Genomic DNA, 25,398 nt, shown 5'->3' with positions numbered 1-25,398 from the left:
TACATGTATGCCTAAGAAACCATATATATATATATATATATATATATATATATATATATATATATATATATATATATATATATATATATATATATATATATATATATATATATATATATATATGTTATATGGTTTTTGCATTGTTTTTTTGTTTATTGTTTTACTAAATATTTATTTACCTTATTAAATTTAGGGTGGGGAAACCTTTGTAATAAAACAAATAGGGCTTTTTTTCTTTTTCAAGCATTTTTGTTTTGTTTACCTCTGAATACAGAAATGAACAAGTTTTATGATCCAGTTGCTGTTGAGAAGGTTGCTATTGGGACTTCCAGGGTCAGCAATAACATACTAAAAATATCTCTGCTTTCACAAAGCTGATGACTATAGCAGAAAGAGGAGTCCATGAAGGGATTGGCTACTCAAAACATATTCTGGATTAAGGAGAAGGCAAGGATTATTACTAAGTAGCAATCACCAGCAGGTTTGAGAGTTCTCAGAGTTGTGGGGAAGAGAATCGTTTTGTTTAAGCCAGGATGTCAAGGCTCTGACTAAAGAACTCAAGCAAATCAGAACTCTGAGAATTGGCTCCTTCTCAAAGGTCTTCTTTAATGAGTATATTATTTTGTGCACAGCTTCAATGGAATTTGAGAAGGAGCCAAGTCTCAGTGTTCTGATTTGCTTGAGTTCATTAGTCAGAGCCTTGATACAGGGTTTAGCACCTTCAAATTGGACATTGGGTTCATCTACTTCCTTCTCTTAAACACTTTAGGAAACTGTTAATATTGACATTCTAAATGTTAAGAACCTTCTGAACCTTCCTCAAACTTTAATTAAGTTTGAGGAAATCTTTTAACCCTGGATGAAAAAGTCTTAAAGCTTCATTTTTTGGAAAACAGAAAAAAATGGTCTTAGATGTTAACTTTAGTTAAGGAATAAGAAAAAACAAGAAAGTTAAGAAACAAGATGGACATAAAAGAATAAAAATATCCCTCTGGGGTGTTTAAAGTACTTTGATCACATGATCATGGGGATGCTATAGAGGTCATAATTGTGAAAAATAGTGATGTCAATTTTTAAGTGCCATTGTTACTTTGAACGGTCACTAAATGAACTGTTTTAAGTCGAGGACTACCTTTACTATTTAACTACAGAAGAAAGTAAGGATATATTTCTTATGAACATCCAACACTGTTCGTACATACATTTTTGGTTCCTAAAAATTAAAAAGAAAGCAGTGATAAATACTATCTGAACATACAGAAGAATAACACATTTTACTGAATAAAGCAAAGACTGAAGCTGATTTAAATGTGGATTTGGATTCTTTTAAGAAGTGTTATGGAAAAAGATGATGTAGATCTGAAACAGGATTTAAAATACCAAAATATAAGGGTGATATGCAAAAAGATGCTATAAGTGAAACCAGTAAATGTCTTAATTAAAGAGTACATACAAATAATAAATCACTTGAGTGACTTGGGAAGTGTTATTGTTTGGATTTATAAGATATATGGGCAAATAATGAAATTCTTATATATTTCAAATTCCTTTACATAGAAACAAGAAGGGACTGTAAAAAGGGACTGTGATGGTTAATAGGGACATGACAAAGAAATATAATGTAAGGAAAGGCACAAGCCATGGATGTCCCTTGTCCCCCTTACTATTTGTAATAACTTTGAAAGTGTTAAACAGAAATATTAGACAAGACTCAGAAATAAAAGGTATGGAAATCAAAAAAGAAAAATATAAATTACAAGCAGATGACCTGGTATTTATTCTAGAAGTACCGCAAGAAATGGGACCCAAACTAATAAAAATGATAGAATATGGAGAAGTTGCAGGTTTGAAAATAAATAAAGAAAAAACCAAGATATTAGTTAAAATGTTACAGACAAAAAAACAAGAAAGAAAAAAGAATTGATGAAGAAAACAGACATTCAGTTAAGAAAGTAAAATATTTAGGAATTCAATTAAAAGCAAGATGTGCAACCATCAAAGAAGATAATTATACTAAATTGTTGCAACAAATCAAACTAGATTTGGAAAAATGGAAAAATTTGAAATTATCATTGATTATTGTAGCTATTGAAGAATATAGAGATATTGAAGAATAGCTACAATAACAATGAATATCTTGCCGAAATTATTATTTTTGTTCCAAACAATTCCAATAAAAGTTAGAAAAAAAAAATTTTTGAGGAGCTAAATAAAATGATGTTAAATATATTTGGCAAGGGAAAAGAGCAAGAATAAGACTGAAAATGCTACAAGACTCTAAAAACAAAGCAGTTTTTGAGTTGCCAGACTGAAAGCTATACTACAAGGCCCTGCACTTACATGGTGGAAGAATGGATAGATCTGAGGTGTAACAGACTATTAATTTTGGAGGGGCATGATCTTCAACCGAGGTGGCGCACCTTTCTCTGGTATGGTAAAAACAAAATACATAGATATTTTCAAAGATATTATGTTAAAAATCCTTTGCTGTTAGTATGGGGAAAAATCAAAGAAAAATATTATATGAAAATACCAGTCTGGCTCTTCATAATGGAGGCACTGATACATCTGAATGTGGTTAATGTGGGAAAAATTATGCGATATAAAGACATTTTGAATGAAAAGGGACAACTTAAATCTAAGCAAGAGTTGAACAATCAAGGGATTGATTTAGCATGGTGGCCCGCATGTGCAAATACAATCAAGATATGAGAAAGATGAAAAAGGTATGGTTTCTATAAAGGCATAACGGAATTAGATCAGATACTACTAGAGGCAGATGAAAAACTAATAAAGAAACGTATAGCTATTTATTGAGTATTAAAATGGAAGAACAGCAAGTGAAAGAAACAATGATAGTATGGGCCAAAAACTTTGGATACATTATAGAGTTAGATAAATGGCAGAAATTGTGTGAGAGAAATTATATAAACTAACAATATCAATTGCCTATAAGGAAAATCTATGTAAAATGTTTTATAGGTGGCACTTACCACCAGCAAGACTAGCAAAGATGTTTGAAAACGTATCTCTCAAATGTTGGAAATGTACCATATTTTTCGGAGCATAAGTTGCACCCAGGTTTTGAAGAGGCAATTTTTTTTTAAAAAAAGTAGATAGATAGATAGAGTGATAGAGAGGGAGAGAAAGAGAGAAATACAGTTGGTAGGTAGGGAGAGAGAAAGAGAGTAGTTAGGTAGGTAGGTAGATAAGGGGGGGGGGGAGAGAGAGAGAAATACAGTAGGTAGGTAGGCAGAGACAGAGTGTAGATAGGTAGGTAGGTAGGTAGGTAGAGGGATAGAGAGAAAGAGAAATAGAGAGAGATAGCGAGAAATACATTAGATAGGTAGGGGGAGAGAGAGTAGGTAGGTTGGTAGGTAGATAAAGGGAGAGAGAGAGGGAGAGAGAGAGAGGGAGAGAGACAGAGAAATAGAGAGGGAGAGAGAGAAATATAGTAAGTAAGTAAGTAGATAGGTAGGTAATATAGATAGGTAGGTAGAGGGAGAGAGAGAGAGAAATAGAGAGAGACAGAGAGAAATACAGTAGATAGGTAGGGAGAGAGAGTAGGTAGGTTGGTAAGTAGAGGGATAGAGAGAGAAAAATAGAGAGAGAGAAATATAGTAGATAAATAGGGGGAGAGTAGGTAGGTATATAAGTAGATAGAGGGAGAGAGGGATAGAGAGAAATAGAGAGATAAATACAGTAGGTAGGGAGGGAGAGAGAGTAGGTAGGTAGGGAGATGTTTCCAGGTGTATTTATCCATGTGCTGGAGAAGGAAATCGCTGACAACCTGTAGCACCTAAAACTCATCAATCACTCTAACTAAACAGCTTTCCAAAGGGGGGGGGGAATGGTTTTGCATTATGTAAACCTCCCCAAAACGGCCCGTTTTTCTTCAAATAAAAGGCCTTGGGGAGAGGGCGAGGCTTGCAGAGTGCTTCTGGAGAGTGGGGGCAAAAACAAAGCAAAAAAGGCCCGTTTTTTTGTCAAAAAAATGCATGCATAGCCTTATGGAGGCTTATAGAGTGCTGCTGGGGGCTGGGGGGAGGCAAAAAAGGCTTATTCTTTGCTCATTTCTGCCCTCCACAGCCCCCAGGAGCTGTCTGAAAGCCTCCATAAGGCTACACATGGCCATTTTGGTGAAGGGGCGGGGCTTCAGGAGGCAAAAAATGCTGTATTCGATATATAAGATGCACCCAGAGTTTCAGCTTCTCTTTAGAGGAAAAAAGTTGCATCTTATACTCCGGAAAATACGGTAATCAGATACCAGGTTTGTAGATGTCCAAAGGCAAAAAAAAAATAAGCAACATATTGATTTTAAACCAGAAATATTTTTGTTGGATATTTTACCATATCTAATTTTACACGTGTTGACAGCAGCTAGAATTGTGTTTGCACAAAAGTGGAAAAATAAAGAGATCCCTTCAGATGAATGTGCCATAAAAATATTAGATGGGCAGATTAACGCTAAAAATAAAGGAGAAGGAAGAAAAATAATACTTTTTAACATGGGACTTGTTTTACCACTGGTTAACTAATAGAAACAGAGGTTAGAAACTAAAAAGATTAAGAGAATGATTAATTATATAATGAAAATGTTCTAGTATGGATAAACTAATCCTAGTATTAAAGGTAAAGGTTCCCCTCACACATATGTGCTAATTGTTCCCAACTCTTAATATAGTAATCCTAGTATTACTATGTGTTTATTATTAATATGTATACTGTGGATAACATGCTTATCATCTTTGTGTTATTCAAAACTAATTGTACTCATACAACATGCTGGTCAGATAGATAGTTTTTTATGTTTATTAAAAAAAATATAGTCTTTATGTTTATTAAAAAATGTATCAATAAAACATATACAAAAAAAGAAACAAAAATGGACTGAATATAAACCAAGCTTTAATCTTTATAATTAAAGATTAATTTTTAATTAATCTTAATTGAAAATTAATTAATCTTAAAAATACCAATAATCATTAATATTAATTTACCATAAGATTGCACAACTCCACTGATCAGTCTTGTATTGATAGTTTCACCATTTCTTTCTTTTTCAATCAGCTTCAACACAGCATTTGTTACCTTTGAAAATATGAATTGGGCAAATATACATATTATTCACTTGAATAATATAATGGACCTTAATATAGCAAATAGGATGCTTTGAACCCCTGGGTGGTATGCACTGCCCAAAACCCTCAGATGTGATCCCTAGACCCTAACCCTAGCCCTTTCAAAAGTTGCACCAAAATATTATGTTTAATAAAATGGAAGAAAATGAATATATTGATGTAATAACTTTATATAAAATACAGGGGAAGAATAATTTGAACTGTAAATAAATAAATAAATCAATAAAATTTACTTTTGGTCCTCACCCCATTTATTTTTTGAAGTACATGCCATTCAAAATTCCATGTAGATTTTTAAACCTTTATTAATGCTACATTAATGAGACAATTCAAATATTTTAATTATGACCATTATCAAGAATGTATTGCAATAGACCTCAGGTTAATACATACAGCTCTTTGGGAGGTAGCATTTCTGCATTTAAGTTTTTTTAATTACTAAGGATTAACATTAAAATTTAACTATTAAATATTATGTACACGTGATTTATTACAAATGGTAGTGAAATAGAACTGGATATTAACTACATATTGATAATACTGTACTCCAAAGCATCAAATGACTTCCCATGTGGATGATGAAAAGGATAGAGGATAAGAAGTACACAAAACTTCTTCAAAGACATCAGACAAATTCCCTCCCATTATGAAGAATTCACAATAATTCAGAACCAAGTTCCTATTGTCTCCAAGCTCTATATATTGCCAGATAGGGAAGGGAGCCATGGATAGCCTAGCTCATGGGTCTACAAACTACAGTACACATGGCAAATCTAGCCCTCTATCTTTTTTGGGATAGCCTGTAAGGTAATCAACAGATAGAAGATAACAGACCCCAGGGACAAGCCCAAAGTTGACAGCAAGATAACAATACGCATTCTGGGTGGTTGTCCTTTTTGCTGGGAGTTCAGCACTGCTAAAAATTACCATGCACCTTGTCATATAGACCTTTTCATCGCATCCCATTGAGGTATTCAGGCCTGCCAGTCTCTCCAAAGTTAATTCTGCTGACACTGCTTCCACCATACAGAGAAGCTACAGCAGGGGTCTCCAACCTCAGCCAACTACTGGGCCAGGGCCTATTTGGAAACAGGCTGCGCAAGTGGCAGGCCAATGTGTACTTGTGCCCACAGTTCAACTTGTGCAAGTTGAACTGCGCACATGCACACACCTGCTTGCCGCTTGTGCCAGTTGAACTGCGCATATCTGCCAGCCTGCCACGCACAGGGCCCAGTTTTCCTCTCCCTCCAAGCTGGGCTGCCAAGCTGCAAATTTGGAATCTGCTGAGCTACAGCAATACCTTGGTACTCAACTGTTTTGAAATTCATCAAATTTGGTATTCAACTCATTTTGTCTTGTAATCATGTTTGGTACTCAATGCCCAAGCTAGAATGTGTCAATGTCAGCTGCTTTGTAACTCACTACATTATTCCTTATGGGAAATATTTGTTTGGTATTCAACATTTTTGGTACTCATCACTCCTCCTGGAAGCAATTAATGACAATGAGGTACCACTGTACTGTGCTGGAATGTCAAAGGGCCAGAAGGAGGGCACCGCAGTAGTGGTTCTTCCCATGCAATCCATTTGGTCCAAAAATAAATATTTGTATTTTTTTTTAAATAATCTAGCCCTTTACAGAAAATTTTTACTGATCTGTAGCCCATTCCAAAAAATGTTTTGTTCATTTCCTCAAGATCCACAGGATTCAAACTCCTTGCAGATAATACAGCTGTGTGAAAAAGTCCTGCACGCTTTATGGTTTATGACATTTTTTGGATAGGCCATATTTTATGCTAATTGCTATGCAAGTATTGTTATATTTAAATAAATACTGGTGGTTTTTAAGTGAAAAGCACAAGCTTTTTGCAATTTGGTGCTGTTTGGATGATGCATACCCAGTGGCATACATGTTGCAATGACTAAGGCCGATGCTAGTGTTTTGTTAACATTTTTATTGTTTGTGTCCTTGAAAAGGACCATTTAGATAACCAAACATGGTTACTAATATGAAATTGGCCAGCCCTTATTGCTTATCATCCGGTGGCATTGCTTCGGCATAGACTGGGGCGTTTGTTCTTACTTGATACGCCCCTTCTCTGGGCAAATGGAGACAGCAGCCAGTAACCAATAGACTGAGTCTACTGATTTGACGTCATAGCCTCTGAGGATAGTCCTCCCGCTTTGACAAAGAAGATAAGTAGACTGCTATGCAGTAATAGGTTGCTCTCAATATTCACCTCTTCAGGTTATCACCATACTGCCCTTCTGCGAACTAGGCCCACACAGAAAAAAGAGGGTGGGGGTGACTGCTGTCTCCATCTGCCCAGAGAAGAAGCATATCAGATAAGAACCAACACACATTCTCCAAAGTTTGTGGAGACAGCAGTCATGCATGGGATGTACCAAAGCTAGGATGGTCCCCGGGAAGGCATGAGACTGGCCTAGGAGACCGAAGAAGGAAGAACTTGCTAGAGCACCCTCCTTCCGAAGGCTGCATCTGCTGACCCATTATCTATCTACCCGGTAGTGACGGATTAAGGGGGTCAGAGTAGTCCAAGCAGACGCCCTGCAAATTTCCTCTACCGAGGTATGTGTAGTCGAAGCCACCAAGGTAGCCGCACTATACGTCGAATGAGCTGTGATGTTGGTCGGGAGAGTGAGATGATTAGCAAGATAGGCCCTTGAGATGGCAGATCTGATCCAGAGCCCTACCATGGACAGAAAAGCTTTGACTCCCTTCTTGGTGGGATGGAAAGAGTTGAAAGGAGCTTCAGTGCATCTGAAGTCAGCTGTCCTGGCAATATAGACCTTGAGGGCATGATGCCCATCCAGCGTGTGCCATTTGCGTTCAAGTCGATGAGTAGGATTGGGGCAGAAATTTGGAAGAATCAGGTCTTGAGAAATTGGAAAACCGAATTTACCTTAGGGATGAAAGTAGGATCGAGACGAAGGACTACACAGTCTGGATGAAAGACACACAGATCAGACCTGACAGCGAGGCCTGCCAGCTCTGAAACCTGCCACGCTGATGTGAAAGCAACCAGGAAGATCATTTTCAGCGTAAGGTGTTGCAGAGAGGCCGATCTGAGAGGCTCAAAAGGTGGTTCTGTGAGGTAGTCAAGGACTTTGCCAAGATCCCATGAAGGGAAGCGATGGATGACCGGAGGGCAGAGGTTAGAAGCGCCCTTGATGAAGCGACGTACATGAGGGTGCAGAGACAGAGGTTCTTCGCGATGTAAAGAGAAAACCGAAGAGCTGCCACCTGCCGCCATAGGGTGTTAGGCGACAGTCCCGTCGAGGTCCCATTGCAAAAACTCCAAGACATGGGCTACAGAGGCTTGGAGGGCGATGACCCTTCGAGGACTGCACCACGCTATGAACGTTTGCCACGTAGATTCGTATATTCTGTTGATGGATGACGATCGAGACGCCTGAATAGTCCAGATTACTTTGTCAGAGAGACTAGCCGCTTTCAAGGCCGCCCACTGAGCCTCCAGGCGGAGCCAGAGGATGTCGGGGTGATGAATGCACTCCTGAAGAAGCGAGCTGATCATGGGAAGTCGTCATAGAGGATCCACCGATAGGTTGATCAAGTTCACATACCAGGGTCGGCACTGCCAATAAGGAGCAATCAGGATGAGCTCCGCCTCCTCTTCCAGCATTTTGCGAATCACCATCTGTATCAGGGGGAAGGGAAGGGAAGGTGTACAGGATCCCGGGAGGCCACCTGCACCTTAAGGCATCCGTCCCTTCCATGCCTGGTGTCATGTAACAAAAGAAGTACCTGGGCAGCTGTTTGTTGGAGCTTGTTGCGAATAGATCCAGTCATGGAGTTCCGTACCTGGTGGGTCTGAAGATGTGACAATTCAGGCTCCATTCCGCAGGATCAATTGTTGTGCGGCTTAGCCAGTCTGCCTGGGTGTTGTCTGTGTCTGATATGTGTTCGGCATGTAGGGATAGAAGATTGGCTTCAGCCCAGATCCCTAGGCAAAAGGCAGATTCCATGAACGATATAGCCCTCGTCCCCCCCGGCGGTTGACGTGCACCTTGGCCTTTGTGTTGTCTGTTCAAATCAGTACATGGGAGTTGCGAATCGATGGGTGGAAGTGGAGGAGGGCCATTCAACTATAGCCAATTCATGCTGTGAGAAAGATCGGAATCAGACCAGAGTCCTTGAGCCACCTGATCCTCCAGGTGAGTGCCCCATCCTGTCAGACTTGCTTCTGTCGTGACTACGAGTCGTGGAGGATCCCTGAACAGGGACTCCTGAGAGATGGCAGGGGAGACCCACCAGCCCAGAGACTGGATCAATACCTGCGTCAGTCTGACCTTCACTAGGGAACAACTGCTGTGGTCTTCTGGTATGCTAATAGAAACCACTGGAGGCAGTGGCTGTGAAGCCATGCCCATGGGACGATGGAGAAGCATGAGACCATTTTCCCCAGCAGTTGGGACATTTGGAGAAGTGGAACCAAATGTTTCCTGCACACTTCGTTGGCTAAGTCCCTGAGGCTGATCTGATGCTCTAGAGACAGGAAGACCTTCCCCTGAGGGGAATCTATGAGAGCTCCTAACTGAACTAGTCGGCAGGTGGAAACTGTGATTCTTCTCGTGATTTATAGAGAAACACTGTTCCTGAAGCAACCGCGTGGTGATCTGAAGGTCCTGGAGAGCCTGACTGTGCGACCTGGACAGCAAAAGAATGTGGTCCAGGTAGCGCAATATCGAAATGGGTCTGGCTCGAAGGTGGACTACTATCACAGCAAGCAGTTTGGTAAATACTCTTGGGGCTGATGAAAGCCCAAAGGAGAGGGCCCGATACTGGAAATGACTGCCTGCATAGACGAACCTGAGGAATCACCTGTGTTGTTTGAGAATGGGCACATGAAGATAGGCCTCTATGAGGTCCACTGATGTGAGGAGATCGTCTTTGTGCACACTCTCCAGAATGGACAGGAGAGAATGCATTTTGAATCTCCTGTATCTGATGAATTTGTTGAGATATTTGAGATTGAGGATTGCTCTCCAGCCCCCAGAAGACTTTGGCACAATAAAGAGACGAGAGTAAAACTCCGTCCCACCTGGTCTGGAGGGACAGGTTGGATTGCCCGAATGTGAAGCAGATGAAGAATGGCTTGTTTTACAAGGAGCCTCTTGTGAGGATCCGTGGAAATCGGGCATGTGACAAAGTGGTTTGGAGGGTTGGAGCACAGGTCCAAAGAAAGGCCGAATCTGATTGTGGACTTGACTCACGCGGCATTGGTGATGTCGTCCCAACGATCCGTGAAGGCTGCTGGACGTCCCCCTATTGGGAGATCCTCCAGACATTCACTTCTATCTCTTGAAGGAACGGTTGGAATTCTCTCTGAAGGATTTTCTGGGCTGGAATCTCTGGCTATTTCTGCCTGATCTATTTGAAAAGGAGGGTCTCTGTCTGGGTGGGGCCTGACATTGCAGACGGGAGTTTTAGAGGAACCCATGTCCTGCCCTCGAAAGGGCTGCCTACAATAGAAGGATTGATTCCAGCTTTCCTGCTTTTTAGTGGCTGGTTGCAGAACCTTCCTTTTATCTTTTCCCTCCACTAGAAGAAGCTCCAGAGGAGGTCCAGAGAAAAGAGAAGTAGAATAGGGAGATGAAGCCAACCTCCACTTAGCCTGGGCCTCCACCTGCGATTGTTAAGCCAGAGTAGCCGGAGGGAGGAGACAGTGGAGGCAATTGAGACGCAAAGTAGGCTGTATCCAAGGAAGCATCAGCGGTGTATTCTAGGGACGCCTTTAATTTATTAATGTCCATGCAGGCCCTAGAATCCTGGGCAGGGAGTCTCCCTTGAAGTTGTCTTAGCTACAGGCGAGCAGAACAACTAAAGAAAGATGCAAAGGTAACTGCCCGAATGGCCCACGCAGAGGCTTGATGGCCCTTGACTAGAGTTTGCTCAAGCCTTTTGTCCTCAGGGCGAAGGGCCTCCTCAGGAGCTGCAGAGGCCGCATTAGGAGAGGCCAAACTTAAAACGGGTAAATCAATGGAGGGTACCTCAAGAGCCTTGGAGAGTTTGGGTCCCACATTGTACAGGCAGTTGTCCAAAGTGTTGGGGAGGGGGCCTGTACCTGGCGACAGCCACTGGTTCTGCACCATGTCGATGAAGAGCCTGGACAAGGGAATCACCTCCTTTTCCACCTTGGGTTGGATGAAGAGGGGGTCAGTGGTGTCCGACTTATCCGCCTCCGTTCCCTGAGGAGTCTTGGGAGGAGGGATGCCAGTGATTTTCTTGGCATTAAAAAGAAGAGATTGAAAATAGCCGGTTTAAAGAGGCCTATAAAGGTAGAAGAGTCGGGAGGGAGACCTTCGTCCTCAGATAGGTCTGAATCTCACGCAGGGCGGTCCTGCTCTCCGAAAACCGGAGGTTGGCTGGAGGTTCCAGGAAGCTTGTGTGATGAAAAAGTAGAGAGATCACCATTCCTGTGTCTGGAACTCAAAGAAGAGGACCTGCGTGGAGTAGAATGGTTAGATAACCTGTGCCTAAGACCTGCTGCTATGTCCAGTTCAATGGTGTCGGATATGATAGAAGTCATTTCAGTTGTATAAGTCGGGGGCCTGAACAGAGGAGAGGCATTCTCCTGGGATAAGAGTTCCTTGTCAGGAGTAAGGCTCTTGCCCCCATCTGACTCATCCCCACTGCAAACATGGTCGCCTGAGACCCTTGCTTCCTTGGGTTGGATTATAGATGCTGCAGAAGATAAACCATCCTCTGAATCCGACGATAAATCAAGAGGGGGGCCTTGGGCCTGGAAAGGATGAAACTGTGTGTTTGGTCTTGGCCCAGGCCTTCCTAGGAGGTGCCTGCTAGGGGAGGTGCATCACTCTCATGCTGAGAAGGGGGATTAGCAGTGGCCCTGCGACTAGGCCTTGGCACCTTGGCAGGGGGCTCATTAGTTGAAGCCTCTGGGGCAGGCCTGCGCCTATTGGATCTGGGCACTGGAGAGCCACAGGAAGGATTAGGAACCTGGGTGGTTGGAGGAGCCTGGGGCTCGTGGGTAGGAGAGGAGGCCATGACCTGTACTCACGACCTGGTGATCCAAAGATGAAGCCTCAAAATGGCCACCGGAGAACTTTGTGCCAAAAAAAAAAAGGCCACTGAGGCTCAAAAGCCTCTGGGTCAGGCACCACAAGGTGGAAGAGGCCTGTGGAGCGATGAGGCCAATGAGGGCTCTTAACGAATGTCGCGGGGACAAGTAGGCAGCGGCTGTGGCATTGCGAGTAGTGGTGGCGGCTTGAGTAGCGTCATCGTTTACTGGCAGCGGCTGCAGTGAGGTAGCGGCCACGGCACTTTGAAGTAGTGGCAATGCTAATGGCAGCGGTAGTGTGCGCTGGCTGCGATAGTGAGGCAGCGAAGACGAGAGCGCTAAGTGTGTCCTCCAATGGTCGGTGCCCTGCAGTACTTCAAGCCGCAAGAGAGAAGTCCAGCAGGGTTCGAAGGAAAGCCAGCAAGCCTCGAAGAAAAGGAACTCTCCTGGCTGCACCTAGCTGTAAGAACTGAGGGCTAGAAAGCCCCGTCTCCAGGCGACGCTTTCCCCAACGATTTTTCTTTCAAAAGTTACATTTAGGTAAAGTCCAATTGAAAATTTTAGTAATAAGCCAATTCTAAAGAGTTTTAAATAGTCAATCCAGCAATTTGAAGTAAAAGTTGAGGAGGGAACAATTAGCACAACCAGTCCCAATCGAACTGAGTCTAAAAAAGCAGGAGGACTATCCTCAGAGGCTATGACATCAAATCAGTAGACTCAGTTCTATTGATTACTGGCTGAATTAACCCATGCATGACTGCTATCTCCACCAACTTTGGAGAATGTATAAGCCTTTGCACGTGATCTTTGGTGACAATCTGGTGCCAGGCTGCAATAATGGATTCAATCAGCTCCTGCTTGGTCTTCGGATGCTTCTTGCTTATTTTGTAACCAATCTTGGCCCACAAGTTCTCAATTGGAAATCTTCTGACATACTTATTGCACTGATTCCCAGGCAAGTAGAAATTGTTCTCTGAAGATGACCTTGGCCCACGCATGTTGACGAGAACGGTGAGCGTCTGTGAGCAAAGATTTACTTTGAGCCCTGCAGCCTTTGAGCCTTCTGGCAAGCAGTCTGCGATACACTGTGATTGTGCACACTTTTATAGCACGTTTCACCCCAAATTTTTGTAATCTGAGGTGAGGTGAGCTTCCTGTCAGCCTGTTGCAGAGCCCGATCTTGTCATTTTGTCGACTTTCTTAGTCTCCCAGAGCGGAGCCTGTCATCAATTGAACCAGTTATTTGGTATTTTTCAACCACTCTGTTCACTGTGGTGCAATGGCATTTCACTCTCTTGGTTATTTCTGTACAGGAGTAATCCTCTCATAAATCACAATGATGCAATGCCACTGCTCAGTACTGGTGAAAGCAAAGGCCTTCATCCTTGCATGCAGCTAAATTAAATTTCTCAATGTTTTTCATGCCTATTTATAGTCAGAAAGTATGGGAACATTGATTGGCTCATAGATTTAGCCTCTGTGCATTTTGATTGGTCAGCCAAAGCTTGCTGCTGATTGGCTACTTTTGAACCTAACATTCTCGAAAATTCAAGTTGTGTTTGTTCTAGCATATAAACTCATTCAAAACCTTAAAAAGACTTTGATTATATTAATACAAATTATGCAACTCAATTCGACTACAGAAATTTTCATCAAAGTACTAATTTTGCATGGTTTCTATGAGTGAAAAATTGATTAAACCTGTAAATACAGCTTAAAATTGAAAGCATGTAGGACTTTTTCACACAGCTGTAATTCACGACATTTTGCTCAGCACTTTACACCATCCGTCCAAGTTAAAATGAAGGGGGGAATTTATCTAAAAAGTAATTCAGCTAATATTTCATTGTATCTTAGTATCACTATTTGCAGCCTTTCCTTATCTATAACATTTGGATTAATCTTTAAAAAAATTGTCATATAGCATTCAATGACTGCATTAAGGGAAGGAAAGTTTCCCTTGCACACTTATGATGCTGGCCCAAACTTAGTATTCATAACCATGTCTAGGAAGATTTCCCCTATCTTTCATCAACAGTGCACTGGACATTTCTTGTGACATTTCATCTCCTGGAATTCCTCATGAAAGCAATGAATCACCAAGATTATCAAACAGAGAAATTGTTCAGAAGCAATACTCTCAGGGATTTAGAGATTGTGTTCGGTCTAAATTGAACTGCTCTCCAAACTTCTAGGAAACTCTCTTAAGAACCTTCTGGTAGCTCCATCAGATGCCTGGGACAAACAATTAAAATTGCTTTCCCCACTCCTATCCCATGCACTCCACACTATAGCAGTTTTAGAAACTAACAAATATATTCTGTATTCCCAGTAGATAGTATCACCAATTATGTGACTCTCTTATTTAAACTTAACTATTAATTAATTATTTCATCTCTAGATTAATTTATTTTTCCATTACTACACTTTTTATCTAGATGCATTTTTAAAATAGAGATAAAACTTATGAATAATTTGCAGTATTAAATCATAGGCAATAAATATACTATGAAATCTAACTATTTCAGCTACACAGAATAATAATATATTTTTCATCATATACCATTCACAAAATTCGCAAATTTGGTTTTAAATTAGTTACAGCTCAGGAATACAGTGATACGATAAACTAAATTTTATTCTATTCATATTTTTTCTAGACAGACTGAGTTTGGAATAATTTTTTAAAACTTACTTGTCAGTCCCTTTCTATTAATACTGTTTTTGTATATTTACACAGAAAGACACACACCAGTACATCAATAGAAATATTACCTGCTTATTTAGTGGCCTGAACAAACAGTCCCGCCAGGTCACCAATGCAAGCTAGGATTTAAAAGGAGATATATTATAAATGCTTGTTCTTGTATTCATGGTTATCTATAACACTGCACATATTACGGTTTTCAAAAGTTCCTTTCTTCGATAACACTGTTCAAATTCATGTCTATAAAGGCATACCACCACTTTGTCATGGGACACCAGCAATCTGAGAGGGTATTGTTCATTAGATCCATTAATAAGGAGGTCCTAAATCTCACAACTGTTCTATTTTACAATATCGTTGATATGAACCAGAACACAAGAGAGCAAGCTTCAACCTTTCTTTTAGACAGGTCCATTTCTGTAAATTCAAGATCAAAAGTACTTTTTAAATATAAAATTTGGACAAATTTAAGCAGACAATCATGTCAGAGTTTAATCTTCAGTACAATTTTTGGTATTAAGAAAATTTAACATTAACATTCAAGGATGCTATTCCTAAGTGTCATTTTCTCTCTTCCAAATGTAATCAGAACACTAATATTCAAAGTCAAATGTGTGTAAGAATTATAAATTAGGACTTTTTGTGCAGCATGTATACTAGATATAATACAAAGAAAGTGTATCTCAGGATAGGAAAAAGTTATCTAAAAATTGTTAGAGGTATTTACAAGAAATAAATTTGTAATCAGATTTTCCTTGTGGTCGTTGCAGCTGAACAGAATTTTGCTACTGCACATGTGGTGGCCGGGTCTGAGTCCTGGAGGAGATAGTCTACATAAAAATTGTCTGCCCTCCTTAGTAATCTCTCTAATAAGGGGAGAATATGCATTGACTTAAACTCTGTATAATTCACAGTGCAATAAAACATGTGTGATATCTTCGACTTACCACATATACATACTTGTTGCGCTATTGGAGTCTTGTTATACCTGCCTTGGAGGAGTGCTGAGGGGAGGATGTTAAATCTGGCTCTGAAGAATGCTATTCTGTTTTAGGAAGATCAGGGCCTATAAATATCTTGACGGTTCCCACATCCCCTGTAATTCTATTCTTACTATGGGGAGGCTATTTGTTTCTGAATGGAACTCCATGTCTTTTATTCTATTACTGACTACTGGCTTAGGGTGGTCAAAGCCTAGGGATATTAAAAATGTCGGGGGGAGCCCATAGAGCTCAGCTTGTGGTCTATCACCTGTTTCCAGGAGGAGAGGAAGTTATCTATCAACAATAAATGAGTTAGTCCCTCTGGGAAGAAATGAATTTTTAGCCAATAAATAATCATTAGCTTACAGGCTCGTACCTGACTCTGAGAAATACCTGTATCAATTATTAATCCTTAACCTTGGATTCATAATCAAGGTCTGTATAGAGCTCTCTTAAATGTTCTTTACAGGCATAAATTGGTACCTGATTAGATGGATGTAAGGGGAATTTTCCCAATCCTCTAGTGCAGTGATGACTAACCTTTTTGTCCTTGCGTGGCAAAGACGTGTGTCTGCGTGTGAAAGCACATTTGCGTGTGCTCACACCCCTAATGCAATATGTATGCGACCCCCTGTGCCACCTGCGAGAGGCCTCCATGTGCCACCTGTGGCATACGTGTCATAGGTTCGCCCTCACGGCTCTAGTGATATACCAAAAAAGGGATGTATTTTTTGTCTTGACCGATGCAGTTAACCTTTTATTGTCCTTTTAACTGCTTTAAATAGTGAGTGTGATCCTCAGAAGGGGCATTTTTACTTTTCCTGTACTCCTTGTTATATCCTTTTCAGTTGCACAATCTCTATCAAACCATTTTTTATTCTTTAAAGCCAACTTTTTGGAGTGAGCCAATGTTCTGTTGGTAAGAACTGATTTCAAATTTGTAGTTAAGATTTCAAACCCCGCTAAGTATGATTCTTCAAACTTACTTCTTAAGATGTACGTAGTTCTTTGGTTTCTTGAGCTAACATCCATTTAGTCAAAAAAGAGTTGGTCTTTTGATGAGACAGTCCAATCCATTATATTCCAGATTATAAGAGTAAGAGGGACATCATTTGCAGCTCACCAGGAAATATGATTTATGCAAAGGCAAGTTGTAAGGTTGTTACAATTGATTGAGATGTTGTAATGGATGAAATTGGCCTTCTCTAAAAGGAGGAAGGGTCCTGTGTAGACTTCTGAGGAACTTGTTCGGAGTAAGAGGCTTTACATCAGCTAACAGAGCTTGCCTTTCAGGTGCCTCCTTTTGAGGTGTAGGGCAACGAGTTATTAACTCATGCTGCAATTGACTCTGAAATGGTGGCAATGACGTAGGTCTTATCTCGATCTCTTGGTTTGGTGCTGAAAGTATAATAGGATGTTCATATAAGGATAATAGCCGAGGTGGTGCAGTGGTTAATGCAGCACTGTAGGCTACTTCAGCTGACTGCACTTCTGCAGTTCAAATCTCACCGGCTCAGGGTTCTCACAGCCTTCCATCCTTCCGAGGTGGATAAAATGAGGACCCAGATTGTTGTTGGGGGCAATATGCTGACTCTGTAAACGGCTTAGAGAGGGCTGAAAGCCCTATGAAGCAGTATATAAGTCTAACTGCTATTGCTATCTCTAGCTCTACCAGGATCTCTATTGGTCCCTGTGAATCTTGGCTTTTGTTCTCCATGATCTCATGTTCGTTCAGTCCCTTATCCTCGGGGGAGGGGGGAAGTAATAGGCTCAATTATTGGGAAGACAGATCTATAAGCAACTCAGCTGTGTTGATTATTACAACAAAGATTTCTTTAAATTTTCTAACCTGAATAGAACATTATCTTGTTCTTTCCTTGGTAGAAAGCCGAAAGCCGAAAGCATTAATGAGGCCAGCTTCTGTTTTGTTAAGTATATCTTCACCAAATAAGGCTGGCTGATTCCCCCTTTATTTCTCTCGCTTTCTCAAGGTTGAAAATGAGGAAGAGACAGCAACCTTGGGAGCTTGCATGTTAACAATTAAGGGTTTAACCATTTCCTCACAGAAACTGTGATGGGAAAGATTTGAAAGGAGACTAGGTGAGCCTTCATCTTAAATAGCATCAGCAGTATGGTCGGCTGCTTGAAATACAGGACTATTCACTTCCAATTTGGGACCTCAGGGAGCCACTCTGCAGCACGGAGATCAATTTGCCCCCATTGGCAATGAAGACGCTGGTTTAGGAAACTTAGTATTAAACTCTTGGTATTGCAGTATCCATAATTAAGAGCAATTTGTTGTATTTGCAGTGAGTGATGTAACTGATGCAATTGGGGTGGGGGATGCTTTACTGGCTTCCAAGAAAACTTCTCTATTAATACATCCCCCTCTTACTACCTTGTCAGGAGAAAGCCAGTTTTTTGAGTAGGCTGCTACTTTTCAGCAGGTTCTTTGATTGTTTCTTTGGCTCTTTGCTCCTTGTCCACAGATTTATTCAGAATATGGGATTTAACCAAGTCTGCTGCAAGGTCTTTAGTGTGGGTGCATGGACCTAGAATTTGTGCTTGAAGAAAAACAGCTATATCTTTTCTTGATGTCTCCAAATCATGTTGTATGGCTATTAGCTGCTCAAATATTGAAACAAGAGTTTGTGCTGTGAGAAGGCATTGCTTTGCCATAAACTCAGTTGTATTTTCCCATGGTAATCTCTCTGTACTGACTTAGCTTGTTGTTCTTCGCCTTTTTAGCTTTTATCTCAGACTCCATACAGGATGTAATTGGACTAGCTGTTTGTAAGAACACCTGGCTGTTAGTTTGCTCCCCCCATAAGATCCAGAAAGTCTAATATCTGTTTTGTCAAGTCTCTTTAAAGGTCCTGTTCTAACATCTCAAAATTGGTTGGAGATGGGGGTTGTTCAGTTTTACTTAGCAAAGTGCTCCTAAATTCTTGGTTGTTTTGCATTTTTCAAAGGTGGGAGAGATCCCGGGCTGGTACTATGGCATTTCTTTCTTTTTCCCATGTCTTATCAGTCCCATGCAAAAAAAAAAAAAAAACTCTTTATCTGTGTTGTAGACTTCCCATTATTTCATCCAAAGAATATTAGTTAAATAAAAAGGACCCAGTGGGAGTACTAAAAATTGATAAAATAAAACAAAACTGAGAGGAGCTACTGCAAACACACTCAGGGAGCTAATCTCCAGCTCTTCCTATCACTCTCCAAATAAAGTTGCTTTAAACATTGTAAAATGATGGAATTGACTTACGGCTAATCCTAAAAAGGCATAAAGGCTAGATTATTTGTGAAGAATACATGTAAAATGAAAGTAAATCACAAAGCAACATTTTAAGAAAATAAATAATAAATATAGCCTTCCGATTATGTCGCAAATATTATTCGAATGATATCATTAAAAATGCAGAAGACAAGTCAGCTCTTCAACCCCCTATGAGGGAAAAAGTCATCTAGCATATAAAAGTGGAAGAAATGTACTCTCTTTCCACTTAAAATTAAATGAGGTTCTTCATTTTATAGCATATAATAATAAAACAGAGTTCTTGGTCCAGCAAGCATCTATTTAGCTCTATTCAATTAATAACTAAGAGATGCGGTGGCTCAGTGGTTAAGCCACTGAGCTTGTTAATCAGAAAGGTTGGTAATTTGGCGGTTCGAATCCCTAGAGCCACATAATGGAGTGAACTCCCATTACTTGTACCAGCTTTTGCCAATCTAGCAGTTCAAATGCATGTAAAAATGCAAGTAGAAAAAAAGGAACCACCTTTGGTGGGAAGGTAAAAGTGTTCCGTGCACCTTCGGTGTTTAGTTATGCCAGCTGCATGACCACAGAGACATCTTCGGGCAGCGCTGGTTCTTCAGCTTTGAAACAGAGATGAGCATCGCCCTCTAGAGTTGGAACAGACTAGCACATATCTGTGAGGGGAATCTTTACCTTTGCCTTTTAATTCATAATTTGATCTGTTTTTATCTCTATTTTTCTTCAGTTTGACCTGAAACTAAAATATGAATTTTCCCTTCCTTAGCTTTGATCTGAAACAAAATATGTTGTATATATGCAGAAAAGATTGTTTTAGGTCACCTATAGGCAGGATGAAAACTTAAGCAAAAGAGAAGTCAAGTGGATAAAAAAGAAAACAATCCACACATTTTATCTCCCATTCAAAACAAAACTGCAATTTTTTTTCTATTGAACATAACTACTGTTTATAACAACTCACTGAATAAATTTCATATATTCCCTTCCGGCCCTCATCACATTCACGACGAACCCAGTGTCGATTGAGGTAGGCACAAATCCCATTCAACACTTTGCTTGAAAATCGATAATCCTCCCATTGTTGAGTATAGAATTTCAACACGCTCTCATCCATCAAGTCTTCACCATCCTGAAAGAGATAATTCATCAACAGAACTTAAGCTAAATACAAGCAGGATTTCTTCTGCAGTATCGTCTATTTTCAAGAGCAAAATAGTACCTAACTGACCCTTCATTTGTTAGTCTAGTGACTTATTGGATAGGCCTCTGTCTTTCCCTTGTGCACAATACATCACCTTGACATATAAATAACATAACTACATTTTCTTTCAATAATCAATTTTTAGACTTGAACTGTCTTTTCTTTTTGAAACATTGGCTGAAATTTTTCAGACAAAGACTGAATGTTCCTGAATGTTGCTTTTCAGGATACTGGGGGACGAGCCAGGAATGGGATATTATCACGTCCTGATTGGTCCAGAGACTGAATGGTATTTTTTTCCCCAGCCATATCTCTAACTCTCTCTCTTGGCTCCAATTTTCAATGAGGTCGCAGCTACAGAGACTGATCTGAAATGACAAGAAAAACAACCAGCCAACCCACAACCCTAGCTCGCTACAGACTTTAAGTAGGGCGAGACTTGGCCCTTCCAGCAGTATCCTGAGAAACAACATTCAGGTAGGACCAACGTTCCTTCTCGAGGTTATACTGCAGGAGGGGTCAGGAATGGGACATACCCAAGCTACCGTCCTAAGGGCGGGGGGGGGGGGGGGAGAAACCTATCTAGTCCGGAGCAGTCAAGGTGGCCACAACCTGCGGAAGTACCCTGCGGCCGAAGGACGTCTTTGTAGATGCAAAGGCATCCACATGGTAATGTCTGATAAAGGGCAATGGCGTTGCCCAAGTGGCTATCTTGCATATATCCTCAAAAGGAGCCTTAGTTGCCCATGCCCTTGTGGTGGCAGCGCTCCTAGTGGAGAGAGCTGTAATTCCAGATGGCGGTGGATGATCTTTGTCTTGTAAGCTCTGATGATCTCCCCGTGCAACCAATGACAGTGTCGCTGGCAGGAAAAAAATACAGATCCACCTATGGATCGAAGCTCTGCACCTAAGATAAATCTGGAGTGCTCAATGAACGTCAAGCCTGTGCCAGAGGCAATCTCTATCACGTGAAGGGGCCAGACAAAACTCCGGCAGGATAACCTCCTGCGCCCTGTGAAAGGGAGTATTCACCTTTGGAATGAAGGTGGGGTCGAATCTAAGAACAACCCTATCTTGGTGAAAAACACACAGGTCCCCTCTTGAAGACAGAGCCCCCAGCTCTGAGATGTGCCTGGCCAATGTTGTGGCAATCAGAAACACGACCTTGAGAGTGAGGAACTATAGGCTGACCGTTTGCAAAGGCTCAAAGCACTTAGAGGACCATAGGCAGGTCTACCTGGGAAACTTAGGATTGGTGGAGGGTCGGAGGTACACCACCCCCTTAAGAAATCTCTTAATAATTGGATGTTGCGATAGTAGCACGCGTCCCTCCCCACAAGCACTGTGGACAGCTACCTAGCGGCGGACTGTATTGTGGGAAAGGCCCTTTTCCAATCCATCTTGCAAAAATTCCAGAATCTGTGGTACTGAGGCCACCATTGACACTATGTTGGCTGTTCTGCACGATTTGATGAACATCAACCACATGGAGTTGTAAATCCTCATTGTCGACGGACGGCTAGACACCTCAATGGTCAAGATGACCCGTGAGAAGTTGGCATTCCTCAGGAGGCTCCATTCAAGTGTCAGGTGGTCAAGTGGAGCCACTGACGCTCCAGGTGGCACAAGGAGATCTCCTCCTGGGGAATCCTCCACAGGAGGGGAAGGGAGAGACACAGACAGCTGCACTAAATCTGTGTACCATGGCCTCCTGGGCTGCTAGTAGAATGACCCCTGCCCCCGTAACTATCTTTTTCAGGGTCCCCAGAATGAGAGAGAGGGGAGGAAAGGCGAAAAGGAGTCCACTCAGCCATCTGCTGTGTAGGACGTCCATGCCTTCTGCTCCTCAAGTTGGGATATGTGAGAAGAACCAAGGGAGCTGGGTATTCGCTGGGGTCACAAATAGGTCCATCGCAAGTGCTGGCAAATCCTGTGAAACTGACACTCCCCATGGTCCATGGTTGCTATGCTGAGCCTATTGGTCTGGTGGTTAGCCGACCCTGAAATGTGCTCCGCCTTCCGGCAACTGAATAACCCCACAGGTCCCACTGAATAACCGGCCCAGAAGGCATGCCGACACTTTTAAGTGCATGCCGCCTCGGCCTGCCATAGAGCAAAACATGTCCTGGTTTATGGCTGGGAGGCACACTGGCACTTTAAAGAGCATGCCCTGCCCCGGCCATACAGCAGGTGCCGCACGCCGGGCTGGGCAAGTCCTGGAAGATGGGAGGGAGATGGCGCAGGCGGCCGGAGCCCCTTCTGTTACCGTCCTGAGGAGCCAGTGCTGCTGCCTCACTCCTCATCTTCTTCATCCTCGAGCGGTGACAGCGGCGGCCACGTCTCGCAGAGTAATTCACAGCTAATAGTTAGACACTGAATTCAGACATAATTATTTGGGACAAAAGGTTTTTCTTTTGCTAGTAAATCCCCTTCTCATCTTTTTTTAAAAAAATACTTTTATTTCAAGATAGCATTGGAATGTATTTTCTGGGCTTTTGTATTCACTGTTTATCATTGTAATACTGTTTGCTTTGATCTCCACTCTTGAATAATTAGGACCAGCTTTACTTTAAGATAAAAACTGGGTTTGTATAAAATTCTGAGGCAAAAAGGGGGAAGGTGTTACAGTATTATGTGATAAATAAATTACAGCTTAATGTGTTGTATGGAACCACCATGCATAAGTAAGTAAGTAAGTAAGTAAGTAAGTAAGTAAGTAAGTAAGTAATATTTACTATCACATATGAAATCCACTCAGAGAGGCAGATACACCAGACCACAGATGTTGGGACATGATGAGGCAGCAATTTTTTTCATTGCATATTATTTTGTGAAGAAGATACTAAAGATGCAGCACTGTGTTCAAGGATTTTCTGCCTTGCTATTTTTGGGAGGGGGGATTTTGACTGGGCAGGTGTGTTTTTCCTACTTTGCCTGCTTTATTCTGCTTTGTTAGCATAGAGATTTTAGGAAATCCCTTTGTTTTGTACATTGCACAGTGTGCTACTAGATATAGAAATAAAAATAAAGATACCCTATACAGTAATTATAAAATTTAAAAGAGTTGACTTTTAATGACAATTCAGTGGCTAAATTACGCCAGCTTTTATAATTCAGCAATTGACTCTGACAACAGTTCCGGGCAGGAGGAGAGTGGCATTAAACCTAGCATCCTCCTGAACTGGTATCCTAGCAACAGAGATATTTGCAGGAAAGACAGAATCATCTAGTTGTGTTGTCTAAGTACCAAGGCATTGTAGATAGGGAAAACTCTTATGCCAAGCAAATAGGCTTAACTAGGCCATTCTCTCTTGCACATATGGTAAAAAGTGTGTGTTGTGCTGTTGTGGCCATGTTATCCTATAGCAGTGCTGTCTCTGAATAGGTTTCACAAGAGGAAGCATATTGGGGACAGGATAATTGCACACTATTACATGGCAGGTCTGTGCCATTTCATCTGTTGTTTAGATACTTGCAACAAATCTTGATACTGAAAGAAGTTTCTATTTGTCTCTCCATGTATTGGAGAGTGGGGTATCCATATTGCTTTCACCTTAAATAGCAATATGTCTGGTCCTGTCTTGGTATAATTTCATTTTGGATGGAAACATCAGTATGACTGTATGTATGGGACATTCAGCAAGTTCTACACGGTTACAAAAAATCTTTGTAAGGCTATAAAACTGTGTCCCAGTTTGTCTTCAAGTGCATTTACTTCAGCTGGATTTTCTGTAGAAATAATATACTAGTATCTTAAAGCACAATATAAAGCCTTAAGTGGCAGCTAATTTTATCAAGAAAAGGTAGTATGTACAGTATATTATATAAACTGTAAGTAAATCTAACACTGTCCTCTTAATTGAGAGATTAGAGAGAGGGAATGGGACTGGATACACAGGAGGAAGGTCTTCCAGCCATTATTTTCAGCCAGAATAGTTCAGAAAAACCAGCCTACATAATTCACCTATGTATTTCCTTCTCTCCTAGTATAAGACTAGGGTAAGAAAGATTTTACAGCCAGGTACCAAATTGTGTTCCATGGTTTTCTGGCTAAATTCTTTTCGAAGATTAACAAAGTTATTATGTAGAGAAGTGGGAAAAATAAAGTATACTGTGTTTCCTGCTGTTAATCTCTGTTCCACACGGATATTTTTGAAATAGTGCTAAGTGCAATAAGGAACAAAATATGTATTTTTGGTAATGATCTTGATTCTGTTCAACACAGCAAGAAGAAATCCACTGGCTGACTAGAGCGTAGTAAAAGTAACTTTGTTCTTTGAAGTGCTATATATTAAAGAAAAACAGCAATATGTAGCTTGCTAAGGTGCAGAAGCAACTATTTCATAAAGCTTTTCATGAATATCCTTTTATATAAAATGTGAAATGTTTCTGTTCCTCAGCATCTTGGGTAATGCTTGCACAATTGTGGAATCTTGGTGTTACCTGCAGTCGCCTTGGGATTCCACCAGGTGACCAGGGAAAGTTCTACTTTTTGAAGATCCATGTAGATCTCCAATTCTCTATCCATGCCGACAATGCCAGAAACTAATCTCTTTGGTGATTCTGTATGAGAATTAAAAAGTCAAGTGCAGTCATTCATTTTTCCCCCTACCTTTTCTACTTTCAGAAATGGAGGATTACATTTCTAAACTAAAAGATTTTTCTAAACTGGACTTTCAATCAAAGCAGGAGGTAATAATTAAAGGAAGACCAACACCGGAGCTAAAGGGCCTGCTTCAGAGGAATAGACAGAATACCCGCTCTTTCCAAACGGTGTGGTACACACGAAAAGGCTGGCTGTGTGGATGTTCAGTAAGAAACCTCCTTTTCTGCTTTCCCTGCCTTCTTTTCTCGACTTGCGACAATGTCTGGACTCAGAGGGGATATTGTGACCTGAAGAATTTGCAGAGAAGCTTCATCAAACATGAGCAGTCGACCGCCCACATACATAGACAGATCACGTTCGTCATATCCAGGGTAGGCATAGCTTAAACGAACAACGCAGACTCAACATCAGCATCCACAATGC

General features: G+C 41.1%; 1 protein-coding gene across 3 annotated transcripts in view; it reads right to left on the bottom strand.

The window, feature by feature from the left end:
* Nucleotides 1-25,398, bottom strand: part of CUL1 (cullin 1) — an 83,519-nt gene that overhangs the window by 37,976 nt on the left and 20,145 nt on the right. For 2 of the 3 annotated variants that reach the window (XM_087713149.1, XM_087713150.1), the window contains exons 4-6: nt 20,130-20,297; nt 14,980-15,030; nt 5,001-5,091 (exon numbers count right to left, since the gene is read on the bottom strand). In XM_087713149.1, the coding sequence (XP_087569275.1) occupies nt 5,001-5,091; nt 14,980-15,030; nt 20,130-20,297 (310 nt within the window). The remainder of the gene's footprint in view (nt 1-5,000; nt 5,092-14,979; nt 15,031-20,129; nt 20,298-25,398) is intronic. The other variant, XM_087713151.1, reaches the window with a different exon arrangement.

This window comes from Thamnophis sirtalis, unplaced genomic scaffold, assembly GCF_051295495.1.
Source record: "Thamnophis sirtalis isolate CommonGarterSnake01/CBP01778 unplaced genomic scaffold, rThaSir2_p1.2 scaffold_4, whole genome shotgun sequence".
Taxonomy (NCBI): Eukaryota; Metazoa; Chordata; class Lepidosauria; order Squamata; family Natricidae; genus Thamnophis; species Thamnophis sirtalis.
Note: the sequence above shows the minus strand (reverse complement) of the source record. Positions and strands in the feature narration are given on the sequence as shown.